Source organism: Schistocerca gregaria, chromosome 7, assembly GCF_023897955.1.
Source record: "Schistocerca gregaria isolate iqSchGreg1 chromosome 7, iqSchGreg1.2, whole genome shotgun sequence".
NCBI lineage: Eukaryota > Metazoa > Arthropoda > Insecta > Orthoptera > Acrididae > Schistocerca > Schistocerca gregaria.
This window is the reverse complement of record NC_064926.1, coordinates 391,678,554-391,704,121: the sequence shown is the minus strand read 5'-3', so window position 1 is coordinate 391,704,121 and position 25,568 is coordinate 391,678,554. Positions and strand designations below refer to the sequence as shown.

Sequence of the window (25,568 nt, the reverse complement as noted above, 5' to 3'; positions counted from 1 at the left end):
TCGAAGAGCCTGCAAAGGTTTCATATGTCCAGTGATAAATATTTTTCAGATGTGACTGAGGCACAGTGTGGATTTGCAAAATTGAAAAGGAAATGTACACGAGACCTTTCTCACATTTTCTGCTCTCTTCACTTTCGCAGGAAGAGCATCAGAAGGAAATATATAAACACACAAGGCTGAGGCCTAGCTGTGATTAGTAGTGATCTTGGGATGGTTAGTGAAAAACAGAAGATGTGTTGGGTATGGAAGAGGAGTGATAGCATGGTAGGAGTGGGAAAGATGCTGTACTGCTGGCTGTGAGAATGTGCAGGAACATGGCAGGGTCAGGACAGTGGGCCACTAAGTGCAGCATTGGAAGTCTGAGCTGGAGGGTAGGAAGAGGGGGAAGGAGGTGAACGAAGAGAAGCAGAGAAAAGGTTGAGGGTAGGAAGAAGGGGAAGGAGGTGAACGAAGAGAACCAGAGAAAAGGAAGGACTATGCAGGAGTGCTGAGGGGATGAAACGCACATGTGAGGCTCGAACAGGAGCAAGGAAAGGGCAACAGAGGCAGTTGGAAGACATGAAATTGTAAATTTTGAGGCCAGGAGAAACAAACAAAATATTGCAGGAAGAGCTCCCACTTGCACAGTTCAGAAAAGCTAAGCTAACATTGGTGGAGAAAGTCCAGCTGTCACCGGCTGTAAAGCAGTCACTGAAATAGAGCACACTATGCTGCATGGCAACTGAGTGGTCCAGTTGTTTCTTGGTATTTGGCAATGGTCAAACAAGCAGAAAGACCATTTGCTACTTGTCACACTCATATAGCATGCCACACATAGTTGCATCTAAACTGACATACCAAATGGCTGCTTTCGCAAGTGGTCCTGCCTTTGATGTGCTACAGAATGACAGTGACAGGACTGGAGTAGTTGGCAGTGGCAGGATGTGTGGGGCCAGAGTATGAGACACAATTGGTTGGGAGCAGAGGTGGAATAGGGATGAGTAAGGATGTTGTGTAGTTTGGGTTGGTGACAGAGTACCATTGTGAGAGGGATGAGAACAAAACTTTTCAATTTAGAGCAAGACAAACCATCAAAACTCTGTTGGTGGTGGAGAATGAGATTCAGTTGCTCCAGTCCTAGATAACACTGAGTTACAGAATTGGAGGGGGGGGGGGTTTCCCCTCTGAGACGGCCAATCAATGGGTATGTAGGGATGGTATAGTCTGTCGGTAAACTGAAGAGCGAGTGAGCGGGCGAACGAGTCCCCACTCTGCCAACCCAGCTACGTCACAAGGCACTTCTACAGGCTGCTTCAGAATGTAGTACTGGCCCTGCCGCAGCGCGTGCTTTTAATCTGTGGTCACGCCATGTACAGATACGTCTCGACTGCGTTCACTTTTAGACAAATGCATTAAGCCCATAAGGAATACAAAAAAAAAATAGCTTCTTCCGAAACACAACATTATACAGTAAATAATATTAAGATAAGAATGGAAGTCAGGATTATACTACAAACACAGAACCGAATGCCTGTTCATGTGAATGTATTGTATGTTCCTCTATTGCTATTCATAAAATGAACCCCATATAAGGCAAGCAATCTGTAGAATTTAAGGCTTGTTCTTACTTTGTGTCTCTACTAAAAGGTAAAAGTTTTCTTTGAAGGACTTGCAACACGAAGAGTTTTTAAAAAGTAAGCAGAAATTTATAATTTTGTGGGTTGTATTATTCCGATTGGCACTACTACTTTGTCACTGTCTTCGTAAACATGTCTCAAAAGTATGTGTACAATGTTATGCATATTAGGTATTTACTCTGTTATCAACTGTCAAAAAGGTTGTGTTTGTTTTTGTGGCATCAAGGATTATTTGTTTTGCATAAAAACAGATTAGAGAATCTGTCTTAAATTTTGTTATAGGAATGGAATTAAGTGTATGAAATTTTTAGAAATGTTAAATATTGCTTTTGGTGAGCCTGTTATGAGTGAACCAAGGGCATACAAGTGGTATAAACATTTCAAAGCAAGCCTTAAAGGACAGCAGTTTTACAGGCATGCATGAGATTAAAAATGGACAGTTAAGAGACCTATAAACTATCCCGAAGAAACAGTACCTAAAGAATATCGGGAATTGTAAAAAGCACTGGCACAAGTGTATAGTATGCCATGGGGAATATTTTGAAGAGGATAACATTGCTGTAGATTAACAAATCAAGCTCTTGCCAAAAAATAAAAATTAATATGTGAATGCACCTCGTATGTCAAGGTTTTTGCTTAGAAGTACAGAATAATGTACATGTTTTGAAGAAAATTTCAGCAGTGTTTAGACTAGCTATTGCACACATATTTAAAGCAATATGTCTCAGAATCAGTTGAATAGAGACCCAGATAGAGATTAAGTGTTCCAATAAGCATCAAAGGTTTTACGTGATTTTGAAACTGTCTAATAACGATCAGTTTCCTCCCAAGATTATTAGTTTTCCTTCAAGGCGATTCCACTAAACCATGCGGCTTATTTTTGCGTTCATTCCTTATGTGTCCTATTGGATGAGGCTGACATTTGTACAAATTGTAGCCCTTTGATTGGGACAGGTAATATTAGTCAACACACGCTGTAATAACATTAGAGACGATCGAACTCTTGTTGCTCCGCAAATACCTCCTCTTCCTCGTATTCTGCACATTTTCTTGCAATGCTTGAAGATTATCCGTCATTTTCGGACATTGAAGTATATCATTAAGTATACAAATTTAACTGACTGACACTGGCAACTAAGATTCCACGAACAGAAACAACGTATATCACTGCACACCGATTTACACCGCTAGATAGGTAACGGGCAACACATTTTGGGATCCCCTGTAGGCCGATGGCAGCATTCTTCTGGGAAAGGCCACTTCCCCAACCTCGCTCTTGAGTTTACAGACAGACTATAGATAGCTGAGGAGACAAGAGACAAGGCATGGGAGATCTGTTTCTGGGTAAGAAGTGGAGGGTTTACCATTGTTTGGTTACACAAACATCTATCCAATATCAAGATTATGCTGTGCCAACAATTTCCAGAGTGATTCTTCAAGCATAAAACATTTTTTCAATAGCACGTGTTGCAAAGTGTCTAAGCAAATTTTCAGCTTCAAGACAGCTACAGAAATGTAGTACTGCTGCCAGTTTTGGCAGATCCTTCAATGATTTTACATGATGGATCACATTTATTAAGGCTATGTCTTGACAACAGGTATCACCCTCCCCCTTCTATCATCATCTCCTACACAACACCATTACAGTCATCAGCACTTAACAGATACACTTCCATACAAAGCTTTGTACTTCATGATGGAAAGGTGCCTGTGGGTACTGAGAATAGGGGAAACTTTTCAATTAGGTGGCTGAACCTGCTCTTCAGGACCTCCCACCCATTCATGCCCTACGAGTTTACTTTCACTTTTACTAAATTCCTATGACACTTTTCACTAAATTTGGAATTCAAAAGTTTTTTTTTTTTTTTTACCTTCTGATCAAGACAACAGACTCATGATGTTTGATCTGTATTACATATGGGACAGTCAATCAAATGTAACTTTCCATTTTCTGCCATAAAACATGCTATGGTGAAAAAAGTAGTACCAAAAATGGGAAAGAAATATTAGTGCAAAAACCAGTGAATGAAACAAATTATATTTGTGCCAAACAGTGGAAAAGTTAGAGCAAGCTCAAATCTAAATTTGTGCTGATATGACAAAATCCAATAAAAGCGGTCAGAGTAATTAGCTTTATGTCCAAAGAATATCCTATTTAAACAATAGCAAGATGTGCCTGGGTTAAGAAGAATTTAGCATACTGGAGTATCCAAAAAATAGTTTTCTCTTTCCATAATAAAATTATAAATTACTGTTATTTTCTTTGCTGTGCAAATTAATTGCAAAACTAACATAGGAGATTAGATAACATATTTTCTTACATCATCTAAAAAAAAGAAGTCAGGAAAGTTAACATACCAGAAAATTTTTTCACATGCATCACACTTCAACGGCAGATAATCTGAAAAATTAAAATAACAAAATAAACACATTTATATAAGCTTTTCCAAAATAGTAATGAATTATTTTGCTGTGCAAAATAAAAATAATTTCGCACCAGTACTCTTCACCCATTTCTAGAAGTAGTTAGATAAATTAAGCTTATAAAACTAAATCAGTTAGCACATATAAACATCTAAGGGAAATTTTATTTGTTGACTGCACCACAAAAAAATTTGTGTTATTAAACGTCCAAAGTGAAATAAAATGAGTCACTACTGAAAAAGGAAACATGCCAAATTATTGACTATCAATGGAGCTAAGATGGAGTTTACACAAATATTAAAACAAAAAGGGAGAGAGAGCGATTTTAGATGTCTCAATTCATACTAAATTAGCAACACGATGAGAAAGTGACATTATAAATGTAACTGGCTGAGTGACTTGGTTCATGTACTCAACAAAGACCATTTTTCTAGGCAAACAAGAGCTGGTATGGTTACTTAAAGCTCTCACAGAGGTCAGAGACAGAATGTATGAAAAACAGCTACTGAGCTAGTAGTTTCCAGCTTCAGCTATTATAGCATGTAGGCCTCAGTGTACTGCCTTCTATAAAGCTTAAAGCCATTTTGATAAATAAACACTTTATTTGCATTGCCTCTGACGAGTTTGTTTAGCTTCTGCGGTGTGCTTGCACATTACTTTAACTTATGTCATTTCAATCATTTCTTCACATTTCAGTCATCAGCCTTTTGAATAGTCTGTTGTGGTCTTCCATTCCTGGATGACTAAATGTTCTACGGACAAATTACGCTTCATGCATCTTTAGAGTGGTGGTTTCCATGGCCTTCTGCAACCTCATGATTTTGACCATTGCTGGTTTATCTGCCTTTAGGCACAGTTTCCTGTCAGAAGAGCAGGAGGATCCCCTAAACCTTTTGACAATGTATTTAACAGAATGAGTATGACTCTTTATATCAAAAATCTTTGGTCAACATAAATCGTTTCATTAATTTGTAAAAAGGTAAATTTTTTGTGAAAGAGAAAGTTGATTTAAACATTATAGTATTTTACTAAGCATGGTTCTAGTGAAGTTGGTATGTCCTTGCATTCCTTTGGTCTTTGAAGTGACTGAACCAGACAGACATGGAGGAGACAGTTTAACAAGGACTCCAGTTCATGGCACAAATTGCCATTTTTCCTATCAATAAATCATTGCCAAAGGTGAAAGAAGCAATAAAGAAAAAAAGAAATCATAGGACCAACATGGGATTGAAACACAAACATTTAGATTTAGTATCCATTACACCACAGATGGGCCAAATCAGTGAAGAACCGTTTTTATAAAAGCTATTATTTAACGTAACCCTAGGATGCCTGGGGGGGGGGCACCGAACCCACAATTTTTTTATGTCCCCTGCTTTTGCCAAAGGAACTATCAAACTACATATTCCCTTTGAATTATTGTTTGTTGGCTACTTTATGAAACGTTAGTGTCAATATATTTTATAGAAAATTCCTGCTTTGAACGAAAATATAAATAAACTTGTTATGGGTCCAACAACCCCCCCCCCCCCCCCTCCTTAGGCTTCCATGCTGTAGAAAATTTCCCTAAGAAGGATTTTGTATTTCTCATCTCTACAACAATGCAAGTTCGTTTCTTGTTGGTTGGTATTCTTGATATTCACAACAGTCAGTTTACTTTCAGAGGAAGTGATTGTTGACGTCAGACAGCTGTTATTTATCTTGTAAAGTTGCAGTGAGTTAGTGCAGTTCCCTACTGTTCCCATCCAGACTTAGAAATGACTAAAAGAATACGTGACTCGTCTTTAGAAAGTGTTCTGAATGAAATATTAGATGAAGATTCTGACTCGGGGAGTGAAAGTTAACATGAGGATGGTATTATGGAGTATGATTCAGATTGGGAAGGTGATGTGGATGTTAGAGAAGATGAAGATAGCGCACCTTCAGGCAGTGACCATCAGGATGTTATTGTGGCCAAGTCTGGAAGAAGGTACGTAACCACACATCCTAGAATTCCTCGGAGGTCTGTTGCTAATATAGTAAGAGAGCAGACAGGAGTAACTCCAGCTGGTGTTTGCCATTCACTTGGAGAAGCCTTGAAGTTGCTTCTTACGCCAGACATCATGGATGTTATAGTATAACATTCAAATGAAGAGGCAGTTAGGCAAAATGTTAATTTGACTAATGAGAAAGAATTGTATGCCTTTATAGGAATCCTGATATTTATGGGGCAAATAAGGACAATTCTGTCAGTGTACACGATCTTTGGTCAGACCTAATGGGTCAGCCATTTAACAAGGGTATTATGCCAAGAGAACGTTTCAAGGAACTTATTGCAATTATAAGGTTTGATGACAAAAGTACCAGCCAGCTAAGAAGGGATGCAGTCAAGTTCACAGCAATCCGTGATGTTTTCAACAAAGTGAATGATAGGTTTCCACTACTGTATATACCAGGGGTCCACATCACCATTGATGAGATGCTCGGCTTGTTTAGAGGGCGCTGCCCCTTCAAAGTATTTATGAAGGATAAACCGGGCAAGTATTGCATCCTTATACGCATGATGTCCAATGCAGTTGACAGATACGTCTTGAATATGGAAACCTATGCAGGTACTGTTCTGAATTTGTCGAAAGAAGAATGGGGTTCAGCAGCTGTAGTCAAATGTCTGGTAGCGTCTGTGAAAAATACTGGTTGAAATATTACTGCAGACCGATAATACACATCGGTGGATTTGGAGGAAGAGTTATACCAAGACTACAAAGCTACTACAGTAGGGACTCTCCAGTCAAACAGGAAGCATACTCCAGGCATAATGAAGAACACGTCAAATCGAGAGCTACATTCATCAATGTTCTTGTTATAGATCCAGCAACAGGTAGGCCTCCAGTAACTCTGGTGTCCTACATAGCAAAAATGAAACCACGTAAAAACTTACTGATGTTGTCAACAATGCACCAAGATAAAGGCACTGCTGGAGGAGAGAAGAATAAAACCGAGATAAATGCATATTATAAATCCACTAAAGGTGGAATTGATAGCATTGATCAAATGGCGCGTCTGTACACCTGCAAGAGGGGAACAAAGAGATGGCCTCTATCTGTATTTTACTCTCTCATGGACATTTGTGCTAAATGCAACCGCCATATTCATCCAGCAACATCCAAGATGGAATGAAAAGAAACACAACAAACGTAAACTTTATCTTCTGCAAGCTGGGATGGAACTAGTGAAATTGCAGGCAGAAGAAAGAAGTGCCAATGCAATAGGGTTATCTAACCAAATTGTTCCATCAATGGATACTATTCTACAAAAGAAAATCAAAGAAGTGACAACAGAAGCATATCAGCCTCCTGCAGGGAAAGGTCAGTGCCATATTTGTGTAAGAGAAGCTAAAACAAAAAAGCGGAAGTACAACTATCTGAGTAAAACAAAATAGTATTGTGGACACTGTCATGAACATGTGTGTAACACACATTCAGAAAAAATTGTGAAGTGTGTCTCTTGCCTTGAAGTTGAGGACTCAGAGTAGTCTATTGTATCTGAACACATCTTTATTTTGTATTGTAATATGTCAATTTTTTTATACACTCAATCAATATTTATAACAATTAACAACATTTATAAACCGATGCCTTAGTTAAAATACATAAACCATTTTTAAAGTTGTAATTTTTCGTCAGTAAACTTATTTAATACCTGTGGGCTCGCCAACCCCCCCCCCCCCCCCGCCCCCTCCCCCTTAGGTATCCAAGTTAGGAAAAAATGCTTGGGCATCCTAGGGTTAAAAGCCCTAAGCAATCATTTGGTATCCTCTGCCTGATAAACAAAAACAAATTTCTATGAGAGAACTTAATAGGAAAGAATGTTCTGCATTTAAACAGGCTGGGGTCTGTAACACTTAGCAGAATATTTACAGATGTCTGCAAATGCATTAGAAACAATGGAAACTAGTGTGGCCTGATGGGATGAAAAATCAGATGTTCTACTTGAAAAAGCCAAATGTAAGCACCATCCAAACCAGGAAGCCGTACAGAATATGCTCTCCAAACATGCGAGTCATCAAAAAGGAACTTACACAAAAAAACTACACTAGAACATCCGGTACATTGGTAACAAGAACCTAGAACAAAAACAGAAGTACTTATAAGATAGCAGATATATTTTATAATCACTGAAGATAGGCTAACTCAAAGTCAGATAGGTAATCTGACAATAAAGCAGTATATCTTCTCCATTTACATCTGTAGTTCTAAACACAGAAGTTGTGGAGTTTCAATGTCTATTAAAACAGGAAAATTCCTAAAGACTAAAGATTATCCATAGGTAATGAACAGTGACTGAAATTACTGATGTTGTGACAGATGACATATAAGTGTTTTGTATGTACACAACAACTAACTTAATACAAATGAATATGGAGAGAAATTTATTATATGTCGAGATTTCAGTACCGATATGGGAAAAGGAACAAAGACAAGTCAACATTTTGAAGAACTATTAATACAGTATAACATTGTTACAAAAATATCTGTATCAACAAGGGTGACTTCTCCAAGTCAGACAATTATTGACAACATCAACAACGTTAGTAATATTAGTTCTAATATAACTAAAGGTTTGCCACAAGTTTCCCCTAGTGAAATCCCCTGATTTCCAGACAAGTTTTAGCATCTTCCCTGACAAGTTTTGGGATCTCAAAGGTAAGGAAAGACATAAGCTGACAGAAATGTAAGGACTTCTGTATTTCTAAAGGTGTGAGCCAGCATCTTAAGTACCAACATCAACATCTTGTGTGATGAACTGCTTTTAGATGGAGAAAGCAAGCCAAATGGTATATATGTTTCATTGGGACCGATGATGTTATTTTATTTCAATAAAGCAAAACACATTTGGTGACAAAAATAGCCTATGAATTTTGTTCGAGTCGCAAGACAGATTTAAAATACCTTCACAGCTATCAGAAATAACCACAGAAAAAGTAGGCCGCCTGAAAGAAATGTATAAGTTGGGGAACTACTACTACTACTACTACTATTATTATTATTACAAATATTCGGTTCTACAGCCCTTGGAGTGCATCACAATATCCTGCCATTCCGTCTGGTCCATGGCTTTCTGTCTCCGTCCTCTGACACACAGCTTTTTCACGTCTTCAATTCTGTCCACCCATCTCTTTCTGGGACGACCCTTCTGTTGTCTGCCTCCAGCCCTGCCATCAAAAATCTTCTTACATGTTCTGTCTTCCTCCATCCTGACCACGTGTCCTGCCCATCACAGTCTTCTTGTTTTATCGGTAGTGACAATGACAGGTTCTTCAAAAAGTTGTTCTGATTCTGCATTCGTACGGATGCACCAACCTTCTTGATCGTATATTGAGCCATATATTTTACGCATAAACTTTCTCCCCTGAATGCTAAGGATCCTTTTCTCATTTGCAGTCATGGTCCATGTCTCAGCACCACACATAACTACTGGTCTTATAGTTGTTTTGTAAATAAGGACTTTAGATTTTCATGATAGAAGTGAGCTCCTAAGCATGGGTAGTGTGGCAAAGTAGCATCTGTTGCCTGTCGCTATTCTAGCTGATGTCATTTGTCTCTGTGGTAGTCGATCTGAGGTATTTGAACTCACTCACCCTTTCAAACTGTTTGTCGGCTATCCTGAGATTTGGTAGGTTTCGCTGGTTGGTCATTGCCATATATTTGGTCATTTTGACATTGACTACCAGGCCAAGTTCCCTTGCAACTCTCTCCAGTTGTTGATAGCCATCTGCCCGCACAGCGGTGTTTTGTGTGAGTAATGTCACATCATCTGCGAAGGCCAGGCACTGCAGTGAACAATTAAAAATGGTTCCTACTCTATTTATCTCTATCTGACTTATGACTTTTTCTAGGCTGAGGTTGAATAGCAGTGAGGAGATATTGTCACCCTGTCTCAGTCCCTTCTTCACTTCCACTTCTCTGGAGATTTTGTCCTGTATTTTTACTTTACAGTTGGTTTCACTGAGGTAGTAAGTTCAACAAGCTTCTTCGGTATTCCACCTCTTCCATCACATTCTGCAATGTCACTCTTGAGATGCTATCATAGACTTGTTTAAAATCAATATAAAGCTGATGTGTGTGTATTTGGTATTTATAACATCTTTCAAGTAGCATGTGTAATGTGAATATCTGGTCAGTTGTTGACCTTTTTCTTCTAAAGCCGCTCTGATAGTTTCCAATTCTCTCTTCCACATAGAGAGTAAGCCTCCTAGTTAGGATCTTGGAGAACACTTTATATGTAGTATTTAGCAGGGATATTCCTCGGCAATTCTGGCAGTTTAATTTACCTCCTTTTTTATGTATGGCACACATAATAGCCGTTTTCCACTCCATTGGCATGCTCTCTTCCTGCCAGATGTTCAGTATTACTTTATGTATTGCTTTCCACAATGCTTCCCCACCATATTTGAGAAGTTCCACCTGGATCTGATCTTCTCCAGGTGCCCTATTATTTTTTAAGATCTTAATGGCTTGTATCACTTCCTCCAGTGTGAATTCTGGTGTTAAGACCTTTTGTCCATAATAAGTTATTTCCACCAGTTGTTCTTGTTCTAATCCTTCTACTTCTGGGTTCAGTAACTCTTGGAAGTATTCTACCCATCTGTCAAGTATCTTATTACTCTCCCCTATCAAATCCCCTTATTTATTTCTACATAAATTTGTTATGGCTTGAAACTCAGCCTTTCTTTCTTTAATCTTTTGGTACATTTCACAGACTTGCTTCTCTTCTCCTAGCTGTTCCATTTCTTTGCTTTTCTAGTGCTCTTTTCTTCTTTCTGCAAACCCTCTTAGTTACATGGCACTTCTCATTATATTCATTCAGATTTGCTCTAGTTCTTCTCTGAAATAATTTCATTCGTGCTATGTTACGCTCCTTAATTCTTCTCATACATTCTTCATCAAACCAACCTGCCTTCCTTTGAGCCCGTACATGTCCCAAAACCTCCCCAGCTGCCTCAATTATTGCAGTCTTACATTGTTTCCACGTTATTTCTATATGTTCATTTGATGTCTCAGTATTGTTCTTAATCCCCTCTTCTATTTTCGCCTGATATGCTCTCCGTATTTCTTCTGACTTTAGTTTCTTAATATCAAAACATCTGTTTGTGGTCTTTTTGTTTACTCAATAGTGAGATCCTTTGTCTGTACTTCTTACTAGATTATGGTCTGAACTGCAGTCAGCTCTACGTTGGCTCCTAACATCCATCACATTTGATCTGTGCCTCCTGTCAATCAATACATGGTCTATCTGATTTCTACTCTATCCATCTGGTGACATCCATGTTTCTTTGTGTATATTTTTGTGTGGAAACCATGTACTGCTGAGTCATGTTTTTACTTATAGCAAAATCTACAACCCAAATTCCATTATCATTCGATATTTCATGGCAGCTATGTCTTCCTATAGTTGGCTGATAAGCCTCTTCTTTTCCTACTTTTACATTCAAGTCTCCTTTTAAGATCTTAACATCATGTTTAGGACCCTGATTGTACAACTCCTCTACTTTGCTATAAAACTCATCCTTCTGTTGTTTATCTGCCTCCTCTGTGGGTACATGTACATTTATAATTGTTATGCTGAATAATTTTCTCTTTAATCTTAATAAATCTTAATATGGACATCAGTTCATTGATTGATTAGAAGTGCATTACAGCATGCGTCAGTCCTTTAAAGGCCACAAAAGCTGTATCAAAGGTATTCATACTCCCGCCACTATAGAAGATTGTGAAATTTCTCGAGTGCATTGTGTCACGTCCCTTCCACCTAATTTTCTGGAGAGCCAATAGATTTATAACGTAGTTGTTTGCTTGTATTAGCAGTTGCTGTAGGGCTCCATCTTGAGATAGGCACTGCACGTTCCATGTTCCTATGTACATATCTCTCACCCTTTTTTTTTGTTTGCTGGTGTCGTCATAAGGTGGGGAAGAGTTGTGTAAACCAACACCATAAATGAACGCGATTAAAATGTTGGTTCTACTATGTTCGTTATCATTGGTTATTACCCAATTTGTTATGCCTATTATTCTACAGGTATTGTGTAATTTTTCTTTCAAGAAGTGCATTGAGTGCATAGTGTACAAACTGCCAGCGACTGCCACAACTTTCTTCTTCTTGTCGTCCATACTTTCTAATATATATAAACTACTTTCGAAATGCCAAAAAGTACTAGAATACATAGAAAGCCTATAAAACGCCACACTGTACAACGTAGTTGTGGTGAGACAATCACAATTCCTGAAATCCATCGCCCACGGCCTCTAGCCTGCCGCCGGCCGCAGTGGTCTCGCGGTTCTAGGCGCGCAGTCCGGAACCGTGCGACTGCTACGGTCGCAGGTTCGAATCCTGCCTTGGGCATGGATGTGTGTGATGTCCCTAGGTTAGTTAGGTTTAAGTAGTTCTAGGGGACTAATGACCACAGCAGTTGAGTCCCATAGTGCTCAGAGCCATTTGAACCATCTAGCCTGCCAAGGAGCACAACAGTCCTGGGTCCATGGGTAAACCATGAAAATCCACTGCATTATCCCTCAGAGAGAGACAGGACCCACACATTAGTGGGAAATTATGGGCTTCAGATCGGCAGAACCTGATCCATTAGAGATACTCGCAAAAATGGCCTATGGTTTTCGCCTGTCATGGAAGTCCACTCATGTGACCAGTTATTCACATGTCACAGACACCATGTTGATGAAATGAGACTGCAATGATCACCCATGCAACAGACATTTGATCACATGTGAGCTTATCTGTTTTTTGCAGATGTAATGACATAGTATCAGAAACAAAATGAACCCCAAAGAAATCAGAATCAGGAAGCAAAATGTTGACATCTTAAAAACAATATTAAGCAAGGAAACAAGGAATGAAACTCTACATGAGCCATGCCCCAAATTGATAGGTCATGTCACATTCTCAACAGTATTCATCTTTGGCCAAAGAGCATAACTGCAACACGCCAGCAGCGGCCTTGATCTCTTGAAGTTCGGTGGTGGAAGAAGTTGGTCGAAGAGCAGAGCCAGGAGTGGGGTCGCAATTTCATTCGGTATTGGTTCAAGTGGCCTCATATTCTGGTTCATAGTCGCAATCCTTCCTGGTGCACATGCAGCGTGCTGGCCACGGTGACTTGGACTGATCAGAGTGGAACGAGGAGTAAGCCCCCAGCCATTTATCAACATAACAGTGCTCATATGGACAGCAGATAATAGAGAGGGAATCCTCAAAAGGGGGGGGGGGGGCTCTCACATTGACATCAACTTCAATTTTCTAACAGCCTGCCAGATTTTATTCTGGGTGAGCACATTCTGCAACTTTCCCAGTCAATAACAATGTTGTGTTGCACAGTGTAGCCTTAGTGTAAGAAAGTTTGCTGTGCAACCAATTCTTTCAATCTCTTTAGAGGTGTTAACCAATGATACTGTGTATTCTGCTCCACGTGTTACTGGCTGGTGTACATCTGATTTTATAGGGCCAGACAAGCATGTTTCAGATAGTTAAATTGCATGCAGTGCAACTCAGCCTCCCTTGGTATTTCTGGTTTTTGTAATTATGTTTTTAACAACTGTTCTGTTTTATATTTTGTGAATCATAAAACAATTCTGCAACATATGCCCAGCTTGTGCTTTGTTTGAATGCCTGATCAGTGCAATTTGTAAGAGAAATTTATGGATTAATTCTGCTTGCTTCTGATGTGTTGACGGGAGCTGCTTTTGTTTGGTGCAGTAACTTTGAGTCGAGCAAGCCCTAACTGTTGTTTATACAATGAAGTGGAACTGCTTGCACTGGATGTTGGCATTTACCTCACTTGCTGAAGAACTTAATTTTTATTAAGCTATTAACTCAGCTGTTGCTTGAACATCTGTTCACTCATTACACTTACTCAGCCTGAGTCCTCTAGTTCATATGTGAATGCAGTTGCATTTATTTAAATCTTATGGGTTAAAATAAAGCACTTTTTAAATTTCTTGTAAACTGTTAAGCTTTCAGTTCTTGTCTAAGTGCATGTGCGTTCATTAAATATCGGATACCTTGCTGTCAAATTTTGGTGTGTGACCATGGATTGATTTAATTGGTAATTACCTTAAGCTGCATGTTTTGTTCGTCATTTTGAACACACAAGTGCCATTAGAAATCACTGTGACTTTATTAGGTTCAATTTAAATTTATCTGCTGTTGAATATAAGATTCCTGCGGATATCGGCAGCACCTAAGGTGTAAAATTGACCAGTTGTTATCAAACACACTTTAAAATTACTGTATGTTTGTGTTTTAAAATAAGATGGTGTCTTGCTTTTGACGAGTCTTGCATGTCAAGTGTCCCAATTAACTGGTAGTGTCAGAACTGAAACTTGTTTGTCTGATTTCAGTTGACACATTCCAACTGTCTGCTTTGACCCATGATGTCATCAATATGGCAAAAATGACTATTCTAAGCATCTATGACGTCACTACATACCAATGGCTACAAAAACTGGGAGGGGGGGGGGGGGGGATACAACATTCCGCTATACCAACAAAATCTACAGGAATCAGACTCTCCTCTTGATTTATACAGCTCCATCACAGCTGACGATATCAAAACGCAAAAACATCTACAGTTATAACTACAAAATTGGAATCCGACATTTCCCTTGACCTATATTGGTCAACTGCAACTACTGATACAAAAAAACTAAAAATACAATGAAAAATAAAACGAAAACCACACCACCTCAAAAATCCAAAAGGGTCATGCCACATCAAAGGGACCAATATTAAAAGGAGTTTCCACATGACCATCTCCAAAGCTAATGAAATTTGGTGTGAAGGTTCTATATGGTCTTTCATGCTTATACACCATATTTGAGTGCAGTATCTTCAATTGTTGAATTTTTTAGGGACTTTTGGTCATTTACTTTAACACACATTGACAACTTTTTATGCTGAACCACACCATGGCAAAAATTTGAGATTTAGCCACATTTTGAGATTTAGCCACATTTAAATATAGATACAAGCCTCTAAGGTGGCTAAAAAATTCATCAAGTTATTTTGAGAGCAAAGGTTTGACTAGTACTTTTCATATGAACAAATCACACCAAAACTTCAGAGGGTTAATCCTACCTATTACGTCTGTGTGTGGATCAAATTTAATTAATACACTTTGGAGTTGTAAATAATAAAACAAAGTGAATTTGTAGTGCCTTAATAGTATAAGATTTGCCTGAAGTTTTGGGAATGTAACTGTGCTAATAAGTCTTTTACATTATTTTTCAGTATAGAATGTAAATATAATAAAACCTCAGCAAATGCTCATAAGGTCATAAAATCTAGACAATCATGGTGGAATGTTATGTTGTTCAGAATGTTTTAACCCTACAATGCATGGTGGTGCATATACGTATTGTCACACTCAATTTCCATAGAGACTATAAAGCAGCAGTATTTTTTAAGGCTCTATCCTTGCAGCAGTGATTTGTTAGATAGTTTAATTAATTTCTTTGCATTTTTTTGGGTACTTGCATTGTTTAACTCATATATTTCGGGCGTATTATAGTATTTGACAGTTGTAGCATCGCGCTCTAGTGTTTACTTCGTAGATTCTTATTTAAATTGCGTGTTTCGTATAGGAGGTGCAATTTCGAGTTTTAGTTACTGTAATCGTAAATTCAGCAGATTGTAGCGCAGTCGTTAGGCATTTGTACAGGTTAGTTGATACATTCTTTGCGTGTTCCGCTTGTGTTATCTAGGCACGGACTCGTGTTTCGGTAACTGTTGTTAAACATCGATTAGAATGGACAGGGACTGCGATTGCTGTGTTCGGATGAAGGCTGACTTGGCATTCCTTCACTCACAGCTGCAATCGGCGCTGACTTCGGTCGCGCAGCTTGAGGCTGTAGCCAATGGGCACCACTGTGGGGAGCCGGACTCGGGTATCATGGGGATGTCAACCTCGTCCCGTCTGTCCCCAGATCGGTCTGCTGCTGTGGTTGCCCCGGTTGCTGCCCGCAGTGGGGCTGAGCCCTCGCCTGTGGTTGATTGGGAGGTCGTTCCAAGCCATGGCAGGCAGCGAAAGGCGTCCCCGGAGAATGATCAGAAAGCCTCCCCGGTGCATCTGACAAACCGGTTTCAGGCACTGTCTCTGGCTGAGCCAGATGCAGCTGCCTGCCCTGTTTCAGAGGATCATTCTCAGCCTTCAAGGTCCGGGCAATCGCAGAGGGTGGGCTTACTGGTAGTTGGAGCTCCAATGTTAGGCGCGTAATGCGGCCCCTTAGGGATACGGCGGCTAAAGAGGGGAAGAAATCCAGTGTGCAATCCGTGTGCATTCCGGGAGGAGTCATTCCTGATGTGGAACGGGTCCTTCCGGATGCCATGAAGAGCACAGGGTGCAGCCAGCTGCAGGTGGTGGCACATGTCGGCACTAATGACGTGTGTCGCTTTGGATCTGAGGAAATTCTCTCTGGATTCCAGCGGCTATCTGACTTGGGGAAGGCTGCCGGTCTTGCTTACGAGATGAAGGCAGAGCTCACCATCTGCAGCATCATTGACAGAATCGACTGCGGACCTTTGGTGCAGAGCCGGGTGGAGGGTCTGAATCAGAGGCTCAGACGGTTTTGCGACCGTATTGGCTGCAGATTCCTTGAGTTGCGCCATAGGGTGGTCGGGTTTCGGGTTCCGCTGAATAGGTCAGGAGTTCACTACACTCAGCTGGCGGCTACACGGGTAGCGGAGGCTGTGTGGCGTGGACTGGGCGGTTTTTTAGGTTAGAAGGCCTCGGGAAAGTGCGGGATGGGCTGCAATGTCAAAGGGTGCTTGGCAATTACAGGACGTGCTTGGATCAAGGAACAGTCGGAATTATAGTTGTAAATTGTTGTAGTTGCACTGGAAAAGTCCCTGAGCTTCAAGCGCTAATAGAAAGCACAGAAGCTGATATCGTTATAGGTACAGAAAGCTGGCTAAAGCCTGAAATAAGTTCTGTAGAAATTTTTACGAAGTCTCAGACGGTGTTCAGGAAAGATAGATTAGGCAGAATTGGTGGTGGAGTGTTTGTGTCTGTCAGTAGTGGTTTATCTTGTAGTGAAGTCGAAGTACATACTCCGTGCGAATTGGTGTGGGTGGAGGTTATACTTAACAGCCGAATTAAGTTAATAATTGGCTCCTTCTACCGACCCCCAGACTCCGATGATACAGTTGCGGAACAGTTCAGAGAAAGTTTGAGTCTCGTAACAAATAAATACCCCGCACTCATACGGTTAAAGTTGGTGGGGACTTCAACCTACCCTCGGTATGTTGGCAAAAATACTTGTTCAAAACCGGTGGTAGGCGGAAAACGTCTTCCGAGATTGTCCTAAATGCATTCTCCGAAAATTATTTCGAGCAGTTAGTCCACAAACCCACGCGAATTGTAAATGGTTGTGAAAACACACTTGACCTCTTGGCCACAAACAATCCAGAGCTGATAGAGAGCATCATGACTGATACAGGGATTAGTGATCACAAGGTCATTGTAGCTAGGCTCAATACCATTTCTTCCAAATCCATCAGAAACAAACGCAAAATAATTTTATTTAAAAAAGCGGATAAAGTGCCACTAGAAGCCTTCCTAAAAGACAATTTCCATTCCTTCCGAACTGACTATGCAAATGTAGACGAGATGTGGCTCAAATTCAAAGATATAGTAGCAACAGCAATTGAGATATTCATACCTCATAAATTGGTAAGAGATGGAACGGATCCCCCGTGGTACACAAGAAAGGTCCGAACGCTGTTGCAGAGGCAACGGAAAAAGCATGCGAAGTTCAGAAGAACGCGAAATCCTGAAGATGGGCTAAAATTTACAGACGTGCGAAATTTGGCACGTACTTCGATGCGAGATGCCTTTAATAGGTTCCACAACGAAATATTGTCTCGAAATTTGGTAGAAAATCCTAAGAAATTCTGGTCGTATGTAAAGTACACAAGCGGCAAGACCCAGTCAATACCTTTGCTGCGCAGTGCCGATGGTACTGTTACCGACGACTGTACCGCTAAAGCGGAGTTATTGAATGCAGTTTTCCGAAATTCCTTTACCAGGGAAGACGAATGGAATATTCCAGAATTTGAAACACGAACATCTGCTAGCATGAGTTTCTTAGAAGTAGATACCTTAGGGGTTGCGAAGCAACTCAAATCGCTTGATACGGGCAAGTCTTCAGGTCCAGATTGTATACCGATTAGGTTCCTTTCAGATTACGCTGATACTATAGCTCCCTACTTAGCACTCATATACAACCGCTCGCTCACCGATAGATCTGTACCTACAGATTGGAAAATTGCGCAGGTCGCACCAGTGTTCAAGAAGGGTAGTAGGAGTAATCCATTTTACTACAGACCTATATCATTGACGTCGGTTTGCAGTAGGGTTTTGGAGCATATACTGTATTCAAACATTATGAATCACCTCGAAGGGAACGATCTATTGACACGTAATCAGCATGGCTTCAGAAAACATCGCTCTTGTGCAACTCAGCTAGCTCTTTATTCGCACGAAGTAATGGCCGCTATCGACAGGGGATCTCAAGTTGATTTCGTATTTCTGGATTTCCGGAAAGCTTTTGACACCGTTCCTCACAAGCGATTTCTAATCAAGCTGCGGGCCCATGGGGTATCGTCTCAGTTGTGCAACTGGATTCGTGATTTCCTGTCAGGAAGGTCGCAGTTCGTAGTAATAGACGGCAAATCATCGAGTAAAACTGAAGTGATATCAGGTGTTCCCCAGGGAAGTGTCCTGGGACCTCTACTGTTCCTGATCTATATAAATGACCTGGGTGACAATCTGAGCAGTTCTCTTAGACTGTTCGCAGATGATGCTGTAATTTACCGTCTAGTAAGGTCATCCGAAGACCAGTATCAGCTGCAAAGCGATTTAGAAAAGATTGCTGTATGGTGTGTCAGGTGGCAGTTGACGCTAAATAACGAAAAGTGTGAGATGATCCACATGAGTTCCAAAAGAAATCCGTTGGAATTCGATTACTCGATAAATAGTACAATTCTCAAGGCTGTCAATTAAACTAAGTACCTGGGTGTTAAAATTACGAACAACTTCAGTTGGAAGGACCACATAGATAATATTGTCGGGAAGGCGAGCCAAAGGTTGCGTTTCATTGGCAGGACACTTAGAAGATGCAACAAGTCCACTAAAGAGACAGCTTACACTACACTCGTTCGACCTCTGTTATAATATTGCTGCGCGGTGTGGGATCCTTACCAGGTGGGATTGACGGAGGACATCGAAAGGGTGCAAAAAAGGGCAGCTCGTTTTGTATTATCACGTAATAGAGGAGAGAGTGTGGCAGATATGATACGCGAGTTGAGATGGAAGTCATTAAAGCAAAGACATTTTTCGTCGTGGCGAGACCTTTTTACGAAATTTCAGTCACCAACTTTCTCTTCCGAATGCGAAAATATTTTGTTGAGCCCAACCCACATAGGTAGGAATGATCATCAAAATAAAATAAGAGAAATCAGAGCTCGAACAGAAAGGTTTAGGTGTTCGTTTTTCCCTCTCGCTGTTCGGGAGTGGAATAGTAGAGAGATAGTATGATTGTGGTTCGATGAACCCTCTGCCAAGCACTTAAATGTGAATTGCAGAGTAGTCATGTAGATGTAGATTGGCAATTTTCACTGTGGCAGTCTGCTGTGAGGTGTAATCTTTGGTGTTGACACTAAGTGTCTGAATTATCAACAATCATTGTTGTAGCTGAAGATAAGCACTAAAATATTTTGATGGCCTAATTTGGATGTTTTATATACAAACAAGACTGAAACTTCAATGTTTCAAACCTGGATATTCATAAACTTTAAAAATTGCTTGTTATAGGTTAATAAACTATTGTATAAAATGAACTAAGAGACCCCTTCACCCAGCTACTTTGGTGGGCCATGGAGCTGACTGTCATAAGTCATCACCATTCTATTATGACAAAAGTCAACTGCAATCAGTTAGGGAAATGTTACCAATGGTCAAGGAGCTTTTGTGATGTAGGTCTTGATTTTACTGAAGATGCCCAAATTTGTCCATACCATAATGCCTGGTTGATGACAAAATCTCAGTTCCTGTAGAACTTGCTGCAAACCATTTCGTAAAAGAAAAACACAAAACCAAGCAGCGACCACTACAATGTCTGACAGGTTGAAGTTACTGACTTATGTTTTTAAATCTGGTCAGAAAATTTGTATCAAATGTAGACAAGAAGTGGCCCAAGAAGGATCATCCCACTGAAGACATGGATGTTGTTGATGCCTGCTTTACTGCTAATACTTCATTATCATCACTTGGAGACTTACCATTAAAGGGGTTCGATGGGATACATAAAGCGCAAAGTTCTGAAAGCCCAAGGTAGCATTACTAAGGTAATTGCTACAGTTGCTCGTGTGAGCCAAATAGTTACTGCTCAAATACAAAAGGAAAACTGCCAAAAATTTAATTGAAGAACTTAAGCTTCAGGTTTCAAAAAATTATAGCAAAGTTCAAATTTTGACCCTGGCAACAAATAGCTGGACTATTGAAAAAAAGAAAAAGCTAAAGATTTTGCTGTCTAAGAAACTAAAGATAGAATATGGGATTTTAGCAACACATGCAAACCAAAAATGGAAAAAGCTAAAACAAAATGTCGTCACTTTTTTCTTTGGAGATGATGAGTTTTCTCGTTTATGCCCAGGTTAAAAGGATTGTGTTGCAGTAAAAATAAATGGGAAAAGGATTTACAGGCAGGAACATTTGCTCCTTCCAAACCTGAAAGAAATGTTCATTGCAATATGGAAATCAACTGAACTTCTCACTACAGTTGGTGCTTCTGGATCACATTCAATATGTTTATGTGCAATTCATCAAAATATAAAATTCTAGTTTTCAGAAAAGAAACTGTACCCAGTTTGGAATAAAAAGACTGTATGCTGCAATGTTGCGAGGAATGTTCAGGAAAAATACAAGTAGAGGCTTTTAAAGACTATGAACCTTAAGAAACAATGTAATACTGACAATAGGTGCATACTGACAGACACACATTGGAGACATGTCAGAGATGCTTAACATTTCATGGAGACACTAATTTTAAAAATTGCCGGTGAGGAAGCCATCACTTTGTGACAAAACCCTAAATTTTATACCTTAGTAGCTAAAAAGAAAACTTGCAGAAAATGAATTAATTATATTGACACATTTTGCTGGGAATTAATCATTTGTTGTTGAAGGGAGCTCATACCAGTCAACAATCAAAGCTATGTAATGTGGACATTGCTGTTTAATCTGTTTCTGAGTGATATAAATATTGAAGAGAAAGATAAGAACATATTGTATGCGGATGAAATGACAGTAATGAACAGTGATCAAAATGTGGAACAACTCAAAAGAAGAATACATATTTTAGCAAACATCACAGCACAATGGCTCATGTAAAATGAACTAGGATTCATAAACCCAAAAGCGACTATGCATAAGCATTCAGAAATAAAGGGAATTCTGTGGGTTGGATGATACAAAGCCAGAATAAGTAAAATTCACAGTGGATAATGTGCTGAAATGGAACAGCATATTAATTCTTTGTGCAACGTTCACCGTGGACTTTTTAAACTGTACTTGCAGCATGGAGCGACAGTGTGGGGAAACTAAAATATTTAAATGGTGCATTCACATTACAGAAGGAAGTAATTAGGATCATTTTAAGAATGTAGTTGGGCTATGTATTGTCACACTTTCCACTTATAAAACAAAATCTATTCCAACTAATTGTTACACAATCAAAGTTTCCCCCATGCATTTATTTCACAGCTCAGGCAAGTGTGACTGCACAATGTGTATTAGGGAGCCGAGGGATGAAATTTTCAGTTACATCTGCTGGTGAATCAGATAGCTGGTAAACATACCAAGTTATAAGCTGATTTCCAAACAATCTTGAAACAACTTCTATTTTCGTCAGTATACTTGGTACACCAATGTGCGTTTGAACGATGCCCTTTGTTTCAAAGGTTGTCAGTACATAATATTTTGAAACTTCAGTTCTGTATTTTAACTCGCAACCTGCCCGTGGTCTATTCTGTTATAACTACTATTAAAGGACGTTTGTTTCTGTTTGAATAAAATCTTTTTTATTTTCCTAGAAAGTCGTGACAAACTTGAAGAATATTCTATATATTATGGAGAGAGTAATCAGTAATGACACATACTTTTCGACTTAAACATTTAGTGACAGCCCATATCATGAGTAATATTAACAAACGTTATCTACGCAAACTCTGTACCAAATAGTGTAGGAAACTTTGGAAACACACTTCAAGGTGCTTTTCCTTCTCAGCTCTACGACTCTAGTTTTCCCCTTTCAGAGTGAATGATATCCATATAGCTTACACCAATGAAACAAAAAAATATGGAAATTTTCAAAAACGAGCAATATAGCATTTCTACACTGTAGAGAGAAAATATCTGTCGTGGCAAATCAGGTATAGATTTCTGAAACCATACATACCTAACTGCTTACATGACAGCTCAGAACACTGCTCACCCAGATGCGGAAATTCCATCACTAAGGTGATACACGCCACAAACAAATATCGAACAGCAGCACACCCAACATCCAAGTACGTGCACTCTAAGGGGGGAACGCTGTATTTATAATATCCTTCTCAAGCGTCTGACACAATGTATGAATCATCACTGCAATACTACAGTCATGTTACACCAACTTGCCTGTAAGCATTAAACATCAACAACTTGCTGCAGCCAAGGAACATAGTTGTGAAGTAACAACAAATCACGTCCGTCAAAGATAGGAAATTCCGCAGGCAATCGAAAATATCGACTTCCACTGACATCACGGAAGGGAATGCCAAAATATCAGCCTTGTTTTCACAGGCAATGAAAACATGGATTTCTTTTAGAAGTCATTTTTGGTGTCAAAAAGTTACTAAGAATGTTTTGGAAAGTGAAAGAAGCAAATGAATGGCTAAAATTGTTTTTAAATTGAACCCTGTTGACGAAAGAATATCATATCAAATTTACCCCCAAATTATTTAAATGCTACTATTAAATCTATTTTTCTCCAACAAGTCACACAGAGAGATGAAGCTAAGGTCACTCAAAAACAAATATTCAAATGGGGTAATTGATGGGACAGTCTATGTATTTAAAAAGCCCTCTTATTATGCAATAAAACCACCAATGTAAACAATAAACATTCCTCCGCATCTAGGACCGATGATGTGGCGCAGTGGTCAAAACATTGGATTCGCTCCTGGGAGGGCGATGGGTCAAATTAACATCCGACCTTCCAGATTTAGATCAGAGATTAGATTAGATTCAGTTTTCGTTCCATAGAACTGTGGGAAATACGGTAACGGAGATCAGCAAAATAGTGACGCCCCGTAGAGATATACTCTTACTGCTTCCCAGGACAGCAATCTTCCTTTTCTCCAGTCAGAGATGTTACGCCGCCGCAGAGCCCCACGTTCCTCCCCCCCCCCCCCCCCTTTTCCGTAGTGTGGAGCACGTGAGAAGAGGCTGCGGCGAAGCATCATCTGTAAGAAGTAATGTAGGTGCCCGAGTGGAAAACATGTAGTCAGGCAGGGGCGCAGGGCACACCCAAAGCACGACGCTGGGGGTGCAACTAAGGGATTACAGTTCGCAGCGTTAGCAGATATGGATGGTCTCGGCAGCATCTTTTATTCTTGCTGACTCGGTGCCATTATTTGAAGAGTGAGGCATGTTGGTCGCGTTACTGTGCTTTGTTGCATCCATAAGAGGTGCTAAGGGGCCTGCAGCATTGTAAGCTGTGGCAGTGATGATGAGTGTATTGTCTGCTGAAAAATGGGAGGTGAGTTCTGCCATGTCAACTTCTGATGGGACAGAAGCGGTGTGCGTGAAACTGTGTATGACAGTGCTTGCACACAATCGGTTGTTTGTGTGGTTAGCGGTAATCACAAGTCATGAGGTTGGTATCAAGCAATGCAACAGATATGTCTTCAGGCAGAAAATCATGGAGATTCACACGTACTTGGAAACTGACTGACAGATGCTTAGGATGCAGTGGGGCAGGGAGTGCCTATTGTGACTGGTCCGCCAAAGTCCACACCAGTTTAAGCCGGTTCACAACACTGTTGTTTGCTTTCCAGTAATGTCAATATCAAAAGTGTTGTATAGCATTTCAGTGCTCAGTATGGTTCTTGGTATATTGTAGGGCGGGTTTCATTGTGTGTATTTGTAGCATCACATGAGAACATGTGGTCAGGTCGTTTTGAATAAACATTAATTGTGTCAAATAATAGGAAAGTGGTGGGACATGGAAATTTTGTGTATGTGTGCACACATGAGCAACTAAGTCGTGGACTGTGGGGAGCGCATTTCATGCACTACAAATTCAGCAGGTAGGCGCTTGCCATATAGCATTTCAGCGAGTGAAGCATCAATGTCATCTTTATGTGTCATGTGAGTGCACAGAAGAACCCATTGACAGGTCTTAACCCACGATTCTAAGTGGCACATGAGAGCAACTTTCATCATTCAGTTCTACCATTCCACGAAGCCATTGGATTGAGGATGCTACGTGGCTATGTGGAAGCAGTGGCGTCTGCTTAGGTGGAATAAGTCAATGAATTGTTGATATTGAAAGTGCCGACCTTGGTCCAACATTAAGGAGGCAATCCAACTGTTGATGAAAGTTCCGACTACTGTCTCTGCTGATATGTCAGAAATGTGCTTGGTCTCCACCCATCATGTCACACGATATATCATTGACAGAATGTAAAGGTAACGATGTGATTTGGGGAGTGGCCCTGCAATGTCAATGTGGACGTGCTAGAAGTGCCCCTTTGGAATGAGTAATTTACCAAAAGGAGGGGGGTGGGGTGGTGCATGGCTGCCAGTCTTTGCCTGCTTGCACAGAGTGCAAGTCCTGGCCCATGCGCAACAATCCTTTTTAACGTTAGGTCAAATAAACTGTTCTGTGATGAGGCATACAGTAGGGTGCAAGGTTGTGGAGAAGGTCAAAAATTGTCCTGTAATACGTCACTGGAATGACTGATAAGACCCCTTCATTTGAAACTTCACACCAAACTTGTTTGGTTGCGTTGGGTAGTGGTTTGTTAAGCAAGCTGTGGAGATTGGCGTTTGTAACTTGTGCATCTGCGATCCTATCGAAGTCCAACTGGGTGGAGGTAGCTACAATATGGGAAAGATAGTCTACAACAATTGTCGTAGTGGTCCCTTATTGTCAGAGGGCCCGAGCAACCGACAAGCAAGATGGGTTCCTCACCCCTTTTCAGGAGTGGGGAGAGAAACATCGCCAGCAGATGGATACAATAACAGACTTTCCAAATAAACAAGGAACTACTTCACCAGACAACATGTGACATTGTTTCAACAATCGGAACTCATATGACTCATGTAGCAAGCCATCGACCTGGCTGAATAAGCACATCTAGACCATCAGACCGGCAGGGTTTACCAACACTAGGAACAGCTCCGGCCAGTACTTATGCCGGCCCTAGCATTTTATTCAC

At 40.2% G+C, this 25,568-nt stretch overlaps 1 protein-coding gene across 1 annotated transcript in view; it reads right to left on the bottom strand.

Moving 5' to 3' along the window:
* The window catches only part of LOC126281308 (AN1-type zinc finger protein 2A-like), a 75,214-nt gene extending 52,393 nt beyond the window's left edge, over positions 1–22,821 (bottom strand). The window contains exons 1-3 of the mRNA XM_049980147.1: positions 22,762–22,821; positions 22,541–22,663; positions 3,975–4,017 (exon numbers count right to left, since the gene is read on the bottom strand). Coding sequence (XP_049836104.1) covers positions 3,975–4,017; positions 22,541–22,663; positions 22,762–22,771 — 176 coding nt within the window. The 5' untranslated portion in view covers positions 22,772–22,821. The remainder of the gene's footprint in view (positions 1–3,974; positions 4,018–22,540; positions 22,664–22,761) is intronic.
* Between the last annotated feature and the right edge of the window lie 2,747 nt (positions 22,822–25,568).